Below are 13,614 nucleotides of genomic sequence, written 5' to 3' on the forward strand. Positions count from 1 at the left end.
AAAATGCTGCCAGCTGAGGCTGTTGTTTAGTTTGTCGATTAATAGCATATGGTTGCTAGCTTTTATATATATTTATTTGTTGAGTTTATAATTAGTCGGAATCTTAATGGGGAGCTGCGAAACAAATTGTGTTGATGTGAATGGTTAGAACGATAATGCTGGTCAGTTTTTTTTTGTCAGGTTGGCCAGCCATGCTATTGTGTTTTTGATTTGCAGGCCAGGTGATCTGAGTTTTCTGCAAACACAGCAGCCATGAAACAATCGACGCGACAGATTCAGCGTGAACTTTTGCAGCCGAGGCTAATAAAGTTGAATGATGTTACATCACAGGCCAATTTTGTTACTAGGTCGAAATGAACTTTTGTTCCTAGGTCGAAGTGAGCAAGAAGGTTGGAACAAGGCGAAACATCATGGCCGAAATGTCTTCTCGTCTGCCGCGGCGCCCCCATCATGTATTCGCTTCCGGTGCGGCACGATTCACGGTCTCCCCCCTTTTGTTTTTGATCAACGGCAGCAGCAGCGAGCATTGAATCAGCAGCCACAGAAGGCCCACTTCCTCTGCAATCCAGAGCACCACGACGGGTCAGGTCAGCCCACGCACGCAAGATTCGATCCAATTCAGCCGATCATGGCCGCGTATACTGTGGAGAGAGTAATGTACCTTGACGCGCCTGGGCGGCGTGTCGTCCTGGTGGCTGTCCCCGGACCTGTGCCCGCCGTCGCCGGCGCTGCCGTGGTCGACCCTGAAGGCCGGCGGTATGCCCGCCTGCAGGTGCCCGGGGCCGGACGTCTTCTTGTCGTCGCGGGCTTTCTGGAATATGACGGTGAAGCCCTCGGCCGTCGCTGGGTTCTTCACGTCCCACTCCCCGAACTTGGGCAGCGGCCGCCCCGGCTTGTCCTGCAGTTTTCAGCAAAGAGATGGAGATGCGTGCGGAGAGGAGGAAGGAAATGCATGCGACCGATCGACGATCTAGTTCGCCGGACAGGAAGAAAGAAGAACGAAAATCGCCAAGGAAGGGTTGGAGAAGGATACCGGCGCCGCCATGGCCGAGGGCGAACGGACGCGACGCCCGGCCGCCGGGGACGGTAGAGGGGGGAGGTGGAGAAACGACGTGACCAGCAGGAGAAGCTGTGATAAAAATAGACGGGAGGGGTTTGGCCAGGAGTGGGGAGGCCCGCATTTATACAGACGAAGGTGCCGGTTCTCCTCCGATCCGAGAGAAGAGGAGATCAGCAGAGGCAGGCGCCAGGCGGACTCCGTCCGTCCACGAACAGGAAGGAGCTCGAAAGGTCAGAGGCTCAGACAGAGGACATGCCCGTGCCCGTTCGTTTCCTCCCCACATCTCGTGTCATTACGCATCTTACGCTGCCTTTTTTTTGGTTTGTGGGCTGAACATTAGGATACAGAAAAGAGAAAATTACAATGCTGTAGACTTGTAGTTGAGTAATTCACTCAATAAATAGTGACTAGGAGGTGGTCGATCAGATTCACGTGCAGAGAAGAAGCCTGAACCGAATTTGTACCATCTGTTGACCAGAGGCACAGCGCCACAGTATCCTATCTACAGCTAGCGCTGCAAGTTCCAAGGGAGCATCTTGCTGTTGATCACATGAAAAACATTTTAAAAAAATGAAAGATGGATATCCTTGCAACTTAGTAGATGGATCATGGTTTCTTCGATGCTCAGCTATACGGTTTGTTACGTGAGCTCTGGCAGCATTTCTTGTGCATCGTAGTCTTACCAATGAAAAGCTGGAGGACACATGGAAGGTCTGTTTGGTGAACTCGGGTCTCTTTCGCAAATCAAAGGGAACATGGGCTATTTGGAATAGATTTTCATCCATATTCTTATGCATCTGATTCAGTATGGGAGCCTTTTAGGGCTGAGTGTGCAAAACATAGATGATGTTTCGGCCTATGAAGATCTCTAGCTTATTATATGACATCTGCCAATAGTTATTGTTTTTTGATCCAGTAGAAATGCATTCTCTCGTGAGAATATTAGCTTGTATGGGCCAGCGCACGTACAAATAGAAGACTTTTATTAGTTTGTCAAACTATCCATATACTAAAGAAAAAAAACGTCTAAGGCCCGATAATTTGGCGAGCCCACTGGGCCACCACGTACAAGGCCCATTTACGACACCCTCGTCGCTCGTCAGTCGTCACAGTCGCCGTCATCCCTGTCGTCGGCGGCGCGGTCGCAGCAATGTTGGGTGGCGGCGGGGCCGTGCGGCTCGAACAGAGACTCCCATCTGTGTCGCGATCATACTTGTGCGCCAACCACGACGGGGGCGGGAAGCCGAGACGCTCGGATTCGGTTCGACAATTCGGATTGGGACCGGCCGACTCGGGTTTCGGTATGAGGAAATTTCATAAAGGTGCCAGCAACAAGGCAAGCTCTCAAGAGTCAAGTCTACGGTTTTGACTCACTCTGGTTGCATGCAACGGGCAATCTTTCTAGACAATAACCTGAAGTAACCAGGCTTACTAGTGGATCCAAAAACTTATACAGGTCAGTACAGTTTGAATTAATTTGTACACTTTTTATCTGTCAAATTTGGATAAAGTTGTTACTTTTACCAGGAAATCTGGAACAATTCAGTCAAAACTTGCACAAATTCGATTAAGTTTTACCCATAAAATAAAATCAAAGCAGCAAGCACTGGAGTCTGATAAAATTTTAAAACATGTAACATTAACCTCAATGCATGTCTAAGCTCGGTTTCGGTTTGCGGCTCGGGTTGTGGCCAGGTCCTTATGTCGTTGTCAGGCTTTGTCCTAATCATCTCCTTTGACTTGTACTGCAAAGTAGAGCTTTGGATGCCACTATTCGGTTTTCGGTTTGGTTAGTGATTCGGGTTGTACATCCCCTATAAATGCCAGGATGTAGTTGTCTGCCTCCTCCATCCAAGCTCCAAGCAAACTCATTCCCTCCGGCTCCAAGCATCGCGCACACAAATGGACGTCCTCGGCAAGATCACGCGTGCCATCTCTGATGCCCTACAGGACCCTGAGAAGCTGCCCGGGGCTTTGATTCTGTGTGGTGTCCTTGAAGCTGCAGCAGCGCTCTCCCTCATCTTCTTCAGGGTGCCGGGGGGAGTGTTCCACCACAACGGCGAGTCGCTCGTCTATGTGTACTACGGTGTTCTGATTGCCGTTGTGGTGTTTGGGCTTGCAGAGGCGGCTGCAGGCTTCTGGGTATCAAGGGACCTCAGCGGTCGGCGAGCCATTGGTAAGATCGTCATGGGCCTTTCCATCCTGCCTCTAATTGTCGTTGCCAGCCTTGGAGGTTTTTCTTCTGCCGCGCCGCCAAATTAGCAGCTCCTTACAGACAGTCGCGCTCCGTCAATGTATATGTATGTAAGAACTACAATACTACATGGATTACTATCTTAGCTTATGGCACTTGTGTCCAGTGTTGGGTGTCTCTTCCGTGTACTTCAATCACGAGTCCATTGATGCCAGTTTCGGCTCTGCATATGTTTTGCTGTAATCTTATTTGTTTGAAATTGTTATGTCATGGCTTTTTGAGGCAGATTAATATTTTCGTAATTTGTCCTTCACAAGAAAAGGAGATTGTTGTGATTTTCCGAGGTGCATGGCCAACTGGCCATTATGTTAAGAGGGTAATTCATGTATTTCATGATTCATCAATGTCAGGATGCTATGTTGACTGTTGATATGTAGTCTTGGAAGAGTCTGCTGATGGAATTGAACATTTCGTCGCAAGTTCATAGTATTCAGGGTTCATGGCACCATATCACAAGTTCATAGTGTTCAAGGTTCATGGCACAAAAAGGATCACAATGTCAAAATAGGTTCACGGTCCATCGGCCATACAGTCCATTCTTATTACACATAATTAGCGGTTCACAAAAGCAGTCCAATACACAAACAGTGGCTGCAACAAAATACTACTATTTCAGTTCTGGGCTGAAAAGTACGAAATTACGCGAAATTCAGCGAAAATTTGCCTAAATTTGGAACCCTGCTGCACCACACGCTGTCGCGTCCCTGTGCTCTGTACGTTCAGACACGCGCGTACATGACAGAGAGGCCCGGCCTTGTAAACAAACCGTGTGTACTTCCATCATCAGAAAGTCGAGATGGTCCGCACATCCACGTCGCTTTAGGAATTAGGATTTGTTATTATCTAATGACACAAGATGGTCGACACAAACCGATTACGACGTGCGGTTTGGGTCTCGGATTAAACATGTCGTAATCGGTTTGTGTGTGTGACACTTAACTAAAGCACAAGCATCTGCCTCTCTTTGACCCCTGAGGTTGTTGATGCGAGAAGACTGCTGGAGCTGAGCCTTCTCGCATTATACGCGTACTAGCAGTACCCCCTTTTTTGTCTCTATTAAATGAGCAAATGTAAGAAGGTTACGAAAAGAGCCAACGAAAAAGGGCAATGATATACTCCACAGAGCAGCTACTGGTTTGGTGTACAAAAGCTTCGATGTAGCAGTCACTACAGGTGTTGCTTCAGATACAGGCGCCCTTAACTGTGCAGAAAATGGTGAACATCAGCAGCGGAGGATCACGAGTGCTCTGTCAGCGGGAGGCGGGCACCGGGCATCCAATGGCTACGGCTGCACCTGAGCTCGATCCGACGGCGGACGACCCGACAAATAGGAAGTTCTTTATAAACGCTAACAAATAAAATCCGTTAAACCAGAAGTTTATTGAAAGCGTGAGGCCACATGCTTCCAATGCTGAGAATTCGCATCCATCTGTGTCGCGATCATACTTGTGCGCCAACCACGACGGGGGCGGGAAGCCGAGACGCTCGGATTCGGCTCGACAATTCGGATTGGGACCGGCCGACTCGGGTTTCGGTCAACCTGCCATGTCCTCGGCCTCGATGTCGTTGCCTATATAAAATCATCCAGGCATGGTCGTCGTCTTCAGAGGCAGCACCTGGACACCACCATCCTCCAAGCTCAAACAAGGTCACGATTCAGTTAGCCACTTGTCTTCTCTGACCACACACTAGCAGAGATACCAGCTGCCAGGGATGGAGTTCCTGGTTGTCCTCTTCAACATGGCCAGCTTGATCTCCGCGGCCTGCCGCGACGCGGAGAGGCTGCCGGCGACGCTGGTCACGAGCGGCGTCGTCCAGGCCGTGGCGGCGCTCGCGCTCGTCGTCTTCAGGGCTCCGGGAGGTACCTTTCTTGACCACGGCAAGGCGCCCTTCTACCTGTACTACGGCATTCTCATTGCCGTAATGATCTTTGGGTTCGTGGAGGCGTCTGCCGGCTGCTACGTATCAGGCTGCTTGAATGATCGCCGCGCTATCGGTATGACCATCCTCTGGGTTTCCATTCTACCCATTGTCCTTGTGGCTGGGCTGGGAGGCTTCGTCATACTGAAATGGTAGGATTTTGTTTTAGCGGCAGTTGTATCTTGTTGTATGCTTGTAGCTATTCAATGATAAAGAAAATATTTGGGTTCCGCTGTGGTCTGTCTTGCGATTTTACATTTCTGTTTACAAATGATTCAGACATTCAGGTATATTTTCGTCCACTGTTCATTCCCCCAACGAGAATAGGGGCCGAAGCAGAGCAAACGAGATGATTTTGGATCGGTAGACTAGAGTAATCTGAATGAATTCTCAAAGCACCGTTCAGAAATCAGACATCGTTCTTAGCTCCGTGTGGCTGGCAAAGTTCCAAGCCAGCGTTAGACTAGTTCAACAGTCAACAGAGTAATACTTAACAAAAATATAGAGGCAAGACAACTACTGAAGTAACACAAAAGCTTAACTTGCTCTGTTGCAGTTTGCAGAGCAAGACGTATCTTTCCTCTCGAGTTTAGAAACCGAAAAGGCAGAAATAGCGAACGGAGCAGCAGACCAGGATCATCTTAATCCTTGTCCTGGATCACCAGCATGTTGTTATAACAAATGCAACAGTACTTTTCCTAATTTATGCCTGCAAAGCTTGAAATAAACCGTCTTAATGCAATTCAGGCTCGAGTACACCTTTCGTTCCGTCTCAGAATGTTAATCCTCATCACATTTCGGGTTGCGTGGCCCTTTTTTTTTTTTGCCCCGCCCAAGTATTATATTTTGAAAACTCTCCACAATTATTATGTTATCCTTAATTTATGACCTATGTGGTTGAAAGATACTAATATGCTAAGGCTAATCGCACCGTTATACTGTAGCATATTTATCTTAATAAATGAGTGTTAACAAGCTGCCACGATCCTTGAGGGAAATTACCACATTAATCAAAAAAGGAAAAAACCTGTACCATTGAACGTGTTGTCACTGACTCATTTTTTTGATAAGAGAAATTTTATTAATTTCAAGTAACTTTACATCGAGATAATATAATAATACTTGAAAAATTCTCGACCTCTACCTAGTGACACATAATCTAATAAAGAGAAAAAGATGCCGACAATCTAATGGCTATCAATCCATATAGACTAGATCGCCACCCATGTGCCCCGGGTAAAAAATACCTTGGCTATTTGTGCCAACTGCTGTGATGCCTCCACAGCTAAATCCTGTATGATAGCCCGTTGGAGGATAGCCCATGTACATAGCCAGTGCGAAATTGTGAAGATAATCTAAAAAAAAAAGATTGTTTGTTTGTCACTTATTCATTGCTGATCAATTATCCTTGTCTTGTAAATATGCTATCCAACGAGTTTGTTTTGGTTTTATTGGCCCGTTGAAGGTAAACATGTCATAGAGTACTTGAACATGCCGTGCTAGTGCTACTATGCTGTGCTCCAGTGGCCGGTGCGTTCACACAAGCACTTGCCCCGTCATTTCCGTTGACCGAGATAGCCAAGCGCATCATTGGCCCTCCCCTCCATCCCCTGAACTGAACACCTCCCCTGTTTCACTTTCGCTTCGCTTTTGCTCCAGCGCTGTTTCCGCCGCCGCAACGATGGAGGCGGTAGACCCTCATGTGGAGGACGCCGTGCTCTGGCTGGCGCAGACCATCCTGGAGATCCTCTTCGCCGGCAAGATGGAGGCGTGGATTCGCCAGGTTGGGCTCGCCGACGACACCGAGAGGCTCAAATCCGAGATCGAGAGGGTGGAGGCGGTGGTCGCTGCCGTGAAGGGGAGGGCGGCCGAGAACAGGCCGCTGGCCCGGTCGCTCGGTCGCCTCAAGGAGCTGATCTACGACGCCGATGACATGGTCGACGAGCTCGACTACTACAGGCTCCAGCACCAGGTCCAGGGAGGTATGTGTGTGGATGTGTCTGTTCTCTGCAGTTTGCACAGCACATCGTTGTTTGCATGATGATAGTAAAGGAAAGTTCTTAGCGGACGCTATTAATTTTCGCATGCTGTTTCCCTTTTGTTTGGTGCAGGTACGATTGCTTTGGACAATCAGTCCCAAGGCAAGGATTTAAATGGTGGAGCACAACTAGTTGATGGATCGAGGGACAACTCTGGCATACCCAATAGAAACGACCGCAAGAAACGGTCGAAGGCATGGGAGGAATTCAGCATAACTGAAGAAGACGCTGATGGAAAGCCTGTGAAAGCAGAGTGCATTCACTGTCACACAGTGGTTAGATGCGAGACTACTAAAGGGACATCAGTTCTGCACAATCATCTCAAGAGTGAGAATTGCAAGAGAAAACGTGCTGCAATTGAACAAGCGCCAATACCTTCAAGGTACTACTTATCTCGAGGATCTCTGCATGCAGAATCCACATCCTTGCATTGGCGCAGTTTTGCAATATCAAATGATGACTACTAGTGAACAAAAATAATGAACTTGCAACGTTCCAAAACAGCACCTTAGGATATGAGGAAAAAAAAACGATATGTATTTTATTCAAATTATGCTAGATATAGTTCTGAAATGCAGCTATAAACTTGTAATAACCAGTCCACATGATTCCCTTTGCTCCTGTAGTGCTGACCTTGGTGCACAAAATGGCGCCAGCATTGCGCCTCATGATTCAGACAGAAGAAAACGAATGAGAAGTGATGAGGTGTTAGAACATAACATTGCAGAAAACACACTCCTCTGGGACAAGGCAGAAATTTGCAACAGAATCCAACAAGCGACTCATCAGTTAGAAAAGGCTATCAGTGAGGTTCAGAAGCTACATGGATCGGGCTCTGTTTCAAGTTGGAATCTCTGTCAGAATACAGCTGCAGATCCATGCCGAAGAACGTCAAGTCTTGTTCAACGCAAAATGTACGGGAGAGTTGATGAGAAGAACTCCATCATACAGCATATGAGAGGAGACAAGCCTGACAGTGTGATTGTTCTTCCTATTGTAGGCATCGGAGGTATTGGGAAGACAGCACTCGCTCAAATCATATACAATGAACCAACTGTGAAATGCCTGTTTGATTACAGAATATGGATTTGGGTGTCTAGCAACTTTGACGAAGTGAGACTTACAATGGAGATGCTAGACTTTGTTTCTCAAGAAAAGTGTGTAGGAATAAGCAGCTTGGCTAAACTTCAGGAGATCTTGTTGACTCATGTCACATCAAAGAGGACTCTACTCATTATGGACGATGTCTGGGATGGCATCGACGATTCCCGATGGAATAAACTGTTGGCCCCTTTGAGATCGGACAATGCGAAGGGTAATGTGATTATTGTGACTACTAGAAAATTGTCTATTGCAAAAAGGATAGGCACAGTCCAACCCATCGAGTTAGGTAGTTTGCAGAATGACGATTTCTGGCTGTTGTTTGAAACATGTGCATTTGGTGATGAAAATTACAAAGAGCACCCAAGTCTAACGACCATCGGTCAAGAAATAGCAGAGAGGTTACAGGGTAACCCATTAGCAGCAGAAACTACAGGGATGCTTTTAAGAGAGCAGCTTACAATTGACCATTGGAGTAACATTCTAAAGAATGAAAAATGGAAATCCCTGCAACTCAATGGAGGCATCATGCATGCTTTGAAACTTAGCTACGATGAGCTGCCGTACTGTTTACAACAATGCTTCTCGTATTGTTCTATATTCCCCAATAATCATCAGTTTCTTAGCAATCAGCTGGTCTGTATTTGGATCTCACAGGGATTTGTGAAATGTAGCCATTGGACTAAGAGATTGGAGGAGATAGGGCAGAACTATCTCACTGATTTGCTGAACTCTGGCTTCTTTAAGCAAGTTGAAACTCTAGATCCCACTCTAGGTGATCAAACATTCTATGTTATGCCTCCTCTTATGCATGACTTTGCAAGGCTGGTTTCAGGAACTGAATGTGCAGCTATAGATGATCTAGCATGCAGAGAAGTACTCCCAACTATACGTCATTTGTCAATTCTAACTGACTCTGCATACCATGAAGATCAACATGGGAACATACTTCGTAATGAGAGGTTTGAAGAAAAATCGCGACGAGTAGTTAATTCAATGAGAAAATTGAGGACACTGGTCTTAATTGGGAAGTATGACTACTTCTTCCTCGAATCCTTACAAGGCATATTCCAGAAGGCACAGAATCTACGGGTACTGCAAATTTCTGCAACATATGCTAATTTTGGTTATTCTGCATGCAATTTGGTGAATTCTACTCATGTTCGATATCTAAAACTAAGGACAAAAGAGGACAATGAAGTTTTGCCTGAAGCTCTGAGCAAATTCTACCATCTTCAAGTATTAGATATAGGCTTGGATAGATATTCTACTCTTCCTAATAGTATGAATAATCTTATCAGTCTATGCCATCTTGTTGCGTCAAAGGCAGTGTACTCTTCAATCAATAGCATTGGTAAAATGACAACTCTTCAGGAACTACATGACTTTAAAGTTGATAATTGCACCAGCTTTGGGATAGCACAGCTTCAATCCATGAGTGAGCTTGCTCAGCTTGGTGTTTCTCAACTTGAAAAGGTTGTAACTAGAGAGGAGGCATATGGAGCGAATCTGAGAGAGAAAAGTCGCTTGGAAAAGTTGCACTTGTCATGGGGGGGGCCTCTGTCACTCGGTGAATATTTCCTAAACTTGATCTCTGGGCCTTGTTTCCAGGTAGTACAAATAGGGACATACAAAGAAGTGCTTGAGGGTCTTGAACCACATCAGAACCTAAAGCATCTTCAGATTTGTGGTTATGGGAGTACTACCTCTCCAGATTGGCTTGTTAGCAGTGTCTCAGTTACCTGTTTGCAGACACTTCATTTAGAGGATTGTAGAGAATTACAAGTACTTCCCTCACTAGAAAGGCTTCCACTCCTTACTAAGCTGAAGTTAAGAAATATGTGGAAAGTAAGGCAAGTAACAGTTCCTTCATTGGAGGAGCTGGTGTTGACTGAGATGCCAGAGTTGGAGGGTTGCTCCTGCAATTCTGTGAGGGACTTGAACTCGAGCTTAAGAGTGCTGACCATTGAGAGCTGTAGTGCATTGAAGGTATTTCCTCTGTTTGAGAGCTGTGCAAAAATCATAATTGAGCAAAAGTCATGGTTGTCCGGTCTTAGAGAGCTTACCATCCATGTCTGTCCTAATTTAACAATATCACATGCTCTACCACCTTCAAGTCGTGTCTGTAGACTATCCATCGAAGGAGTTTCAACACTTCCAGAGATGAAGGGATCAACCAACGGAGAATTGACAATTAGGGGGTATGGTAACCGTGGATGGGATATTTTTTCCGGAAGTCATGATAAGCCAACAAAACTGGACGACAATTTTTCGTCATTCCATCATCTCAGGGCCATAACTAGCTTGCTACTAGTTAGTTGCCTGGACCTTTTCTCTCCAGATGTTTTGCCAGTGCATGCACATGAAGACATGGCAGACGCAAACTTCAATGCCCTCCCATCTCTCAAGCATCTCGAGACTCATTCATGTGGAATAACTGGGAGGTGGCTATCTATGATGCTGCGACATGCACCGGCCCTAGAGGAATTGATATTGGTGGATTGTAACCAGATATCATGGCTGTTGATGGAAGAGACAGAGAGCCGTTCATTAAAGCACACCTCGACTCCACGGGCTTCATCGACAAGCTCAACACCAGAGGGACTCCTGCGCATTCCGTCAAATCTCATCCCGTTTCTCAAGAAATTGATTATTTCGTTGTGCGGTGAGCTAACATTTCAGGGGGACAAGGATGGCTTCTCTCGATTCACCTCCCTTGAGGAGCTAAGGATTACGGGATGCCCTAAGCTGATCCCATCTTTGGTGCACAAATACGAAAACAATGATCAGCGAAACGGAAGATGGCTTCTCCCGCTTTCACTTGTTAAACTTAAGATTAACAATTCCCCAGAAACGCTGCAGCCCTGCTTCCTAGAAGATGGCAACTGCTTCAAAAAGTTAAAAATAGACTGGAGCCCAAATTTGGAATTGCTACAGCTGCGTTCCTGCACTGCACTGGAGGAATTGGTGGTTGATGGTTGTGAATCGCTCGCTGCACTGGAGGGGACTTTGATGTGCCTCCAGAAATTAGAACTGTGGGGCAACATAAGTTTGAAATCGCTACAGCTGTATTCCTGTACAGCACTGGAAGGCTTGACGATCGAAGATTGTGGATCACTCACCACGCTAGAGGGGAATTTCACCTGCCTCCGGAAATTAGTGCTTCACTCCAACTCAGGGTTGGAGTCGCTACAGCTGTATTCCTGTACAGCACTGGAACGCTTGACGATCGGAGATTGTGGATCACTCACCACGCTAGAGGGGAATTTCACCTACCTCAAGGAATTAGTGCTTTTCTACAACTCAGGGTTGGAGTTGCTACAGCTGTATTCCTGTACAGCACTGGAAGGCTTGACGATCGAAGATTGTGGATCACTCACCACGGTAGAGGGGAATTTCACCTGCCTCCGGAAATTAAAACTGTGGGACAACCCAAGGCTGAAATCGGTACGGCTGCGTTTCTGCACAGCATTGGAAGAATTGCTGATTGAGGAATGTGAATCGCTTGCCGCGCTAGAGGGCTTGTCCCTCAGAGGTCTCAGGTATTTGCGCGTATTCGGCTGCCCTAGCTTATCTCATTATCTAGAGGGCCTGTCAAGTCAGGGGCGCGATCAGCTGTGCGCTGAACTGGAAATTGGTTAGCAGATACCGTTGAATGGTGGTTTTGCCCCAAACCACTACAAAATATGATATTTTTGTTGAAAAACACTACTCAACTGGTAATTTGCTGCAAATTTGCTGCAGAACACTGAACGCATTATAATATTGTAATTTAACAGAAAACTACAGGAATTGACCTTCCTACCCCTGCCAGTCTTTTACCGGCACTGCACCCGGCTCCAAGCGGCCGAGTTTGCCGCCGGAGCACCGCCGCCAGCTCTGTCTTCTCCAACCACGGCAGGCCGAGCCATCCTCCCCCTCGCCTCTCGCGTCCGCCTGACGGCCGAAGCCCCTCCTTCCTACGCCTAGACTCGAGCTGCATGAGCGAGAGCACCGGCCATGGTGACCAGGCCAGTCCGCCTCTCCCTCGCGTGCCACGCAGGGCCCGCCGGCCAATCCGCAGGCTAGCCCGTCCGCCCCTTCCTCGCACGCCGGATAGGAAGCGCCGGCCAAGCCGTAGGCCGCCCTGTCCGCCCCTCGCTCGCACCTCGGGCAGGGAGCTCCGGCCACGCTGCAGGCGGCCGGCCCGTCCGCCCCTCCCTCGCGCGCCGGCCAAGCCGCCGGCGGCCAGCCCGTCCGCCCCGCGCTCGCGGGCCGCGCAGGGAGCGCCGGCCACGCCGCAGGCGGCTGGCCCGTCCGCCCCTCGCTCGCACGGCGGAGCGGCCAAGCCGCAGGTGGCCGACCCGTCCACCCCTCCCTCGCCCGTCGTCTTTCTCCTCCGCGGGCGGTGGCTGCGAGCGGTCTGCGTCGCTTGCCTTGCTATCGATTCATGGGCATGGCGGCTTCGCATCGCGGGAATGACGGGGGGCAACGGCTAGTGGGTCGAGCGCCTGCGCCGGAGTGACGCGCCTGCACTCCGCGGGAGGGGAGGAGAAGGCCTCTGTGGGGCTGCGCGCGGGTGGAGGGCTGCGCGCCGGGGAGGCCAGCCGCCGGCGTGGCCGCCGCTGTGACGGGCTGGCCGCTGGGGAGAATCTATGCGCCGGCTGTCACCTGTTCGCGTCCCGCGAGGAGCAGCGGCGTGCGATGCTTCTGCAGGAGAAGAAAGCCCCGTGGCAGGATAAAGAAGCAGGGGGCAAAACTGACATTCCCTTTGGCTGTCCCATTAAATCAATTAAACTAATGCTAACGGTGTCTTCTAGCATACGGATGCAGTTTTACGGTGTCTTTCAACAGAGATGCAATTTTTTAATGGCCTCCAGCAAAATCCACCTTTTAACGGTGTTCCTAGGCAAATTTTGCCTTTCTCTTTCCTCGCCACGTCATTCTGCAAGTACCTCACCTCCCTTCGACGCCTAGAGTTTTTTTTTTTTTGCGATTCTGCGAAGGAAGTGACGAGATTAACTGGTGAGCAAGAGAGTGCGCTCCAGCTCCTCACGTCCCTGCAGGAGCTCCGATTTGAGAATTGCCGCGACCTCGCAGATCTTCCTGTGGGTCTGCACAGCCTTTCCTCCCTCAAGAGGTCGGAGATCTTTGGTTGCCCCGGTATCTCAAGGCTGCCAGAAAAAGGGCCTCCCACCCTCGCTGGAAGAACTGGAGATCGACTGCAGTTGCACCGAGGAGCTAACTGAGCGATGCAGAAT

General features: G+C 48.4%; 3 protein-coding genes across 4 annotated transcripts; 2 read left to right on the forward strand and 1 right to left on the reverse strand.

Moving 5' to 3' along the window:
• Positions 1-67: 67 nt before the first annotated feature.
• On the reverse strand, positions 68-1,135 carry LOC112899242 (protein NOI4-like). Its single transcript, XM_025967640.1, has 3 exons — positions 1,034-1,135; positions 662-898; positions 68-558 (listed from the first exon to the last, which is right to left on the reverse strand). Exons 1-3 carry the CDS (start codon positions 1,043-1,045, stop codon positions 532-534), a joined length of 276 nt encoding a protein of 91 aa, XP_025823425.1. The 5' UTR covers positions 1,046-1,135; the 3' UTR covers positions 68-531.
• Positions 1,136-5,027: 3,892 nt separating this feature from the next.
• Positions 5,028-5,390, forward strand: LOC112900855. Its single transcript, XM_025969646.1, has one exon. The coding sequence runs from the start codon at positions 5,028-5,030 to the stop codon at positions 5,388-5,390; it is 363 nt and encodes a 120-aa protein (XP_025825431.1).
• A 1,458-nt stretch (positions 5,391-6,848) lies between these two features.
• LOC112900119 (disease resistance protein RGA2-like) lies at positions 6,849-12,157 on the forward strand. Of its 2 annotated transcripts, XM_025968865.1 has the most exons (4): positions 6,849-7,216; positions 7,346-7,655; positions 7,900-8,187; positions 8,274-8,487. In XM_025968865.1, exons 1-4 carry the CDS (start codon positions 6,916-6,918, stop codon positions 8,320-8,322), a joined length of 948 nt encoding a protein of 315 aa, XP_025824650.1. In that variant the 5' UTR covers positions 6,849-6,915; the 3' UTR covers positions 8,323-8,487. The 2 variants fall into 2 exon arrangements, with proteins under 2 accessions (XP_025824650.1, XP_025824649.1); XM_025968864.1 differs by having other exon boundaries at positions 7,900-12,157.
• Positions 12,158-13,614: the final 1,457 nt, after the last annotated feature.

The sequence above is a fragment of the Panicum hallii genome, chromosome 7 (assembly GCF_002211085.1).
Source record: "Panicum hallii strain FIL2 chromosome 7, PHallii_v3.1, whole genome shotgun sequence".
Taxonomy (NCBI): domain Eukaryota; kingdom Viridiplantae; phylum Streptophyta; class Magnoliopsida; order Poales; family Poaceae; genus Panicum; species Panicum hallii.

Bases quoted from the DNA above. Each gene is read 5' to 3' on its own strand.
- LOC112899242 (XM_025967640.1), bottom strand. The intron at 559-661 runs GTACATTACTCT...TCTGGATTGCAG, and splicing joins CGCCGCCCAGGCGCGTCAAG to AGGAAGTGGGCCTTCTGTGG.
- LOC112900855 (XM_025969646.1), top strand. From the start codon at position 5,028: ATGGAGTTCCTGGTTGTCCTCTTCAACATGGCCAGCTTGATCTCCGCG.
- LOC112900119 (XM_025968864.1), top strand. From the start codon at position 6,916: ATGGAGGCGGTAGACCCTCATGTGGAGGACGCCGTGCTCTGGCTGGCG. The intron at 7,217-7,345 runs GTATGTGTGTGG...TGTTTGGTGCAG, and splicing joins CCAGCACCAGGTCCAGGGAG to GTACGATTGCTTTGGACAAT. The intron at 7,656-7,899 runs GTACTACTTATC...TTGCTCCTGTAG, and splicing joins CAAGCGCCAATACCTTCAAG to TGCTGACCTTGGTGCACAAA.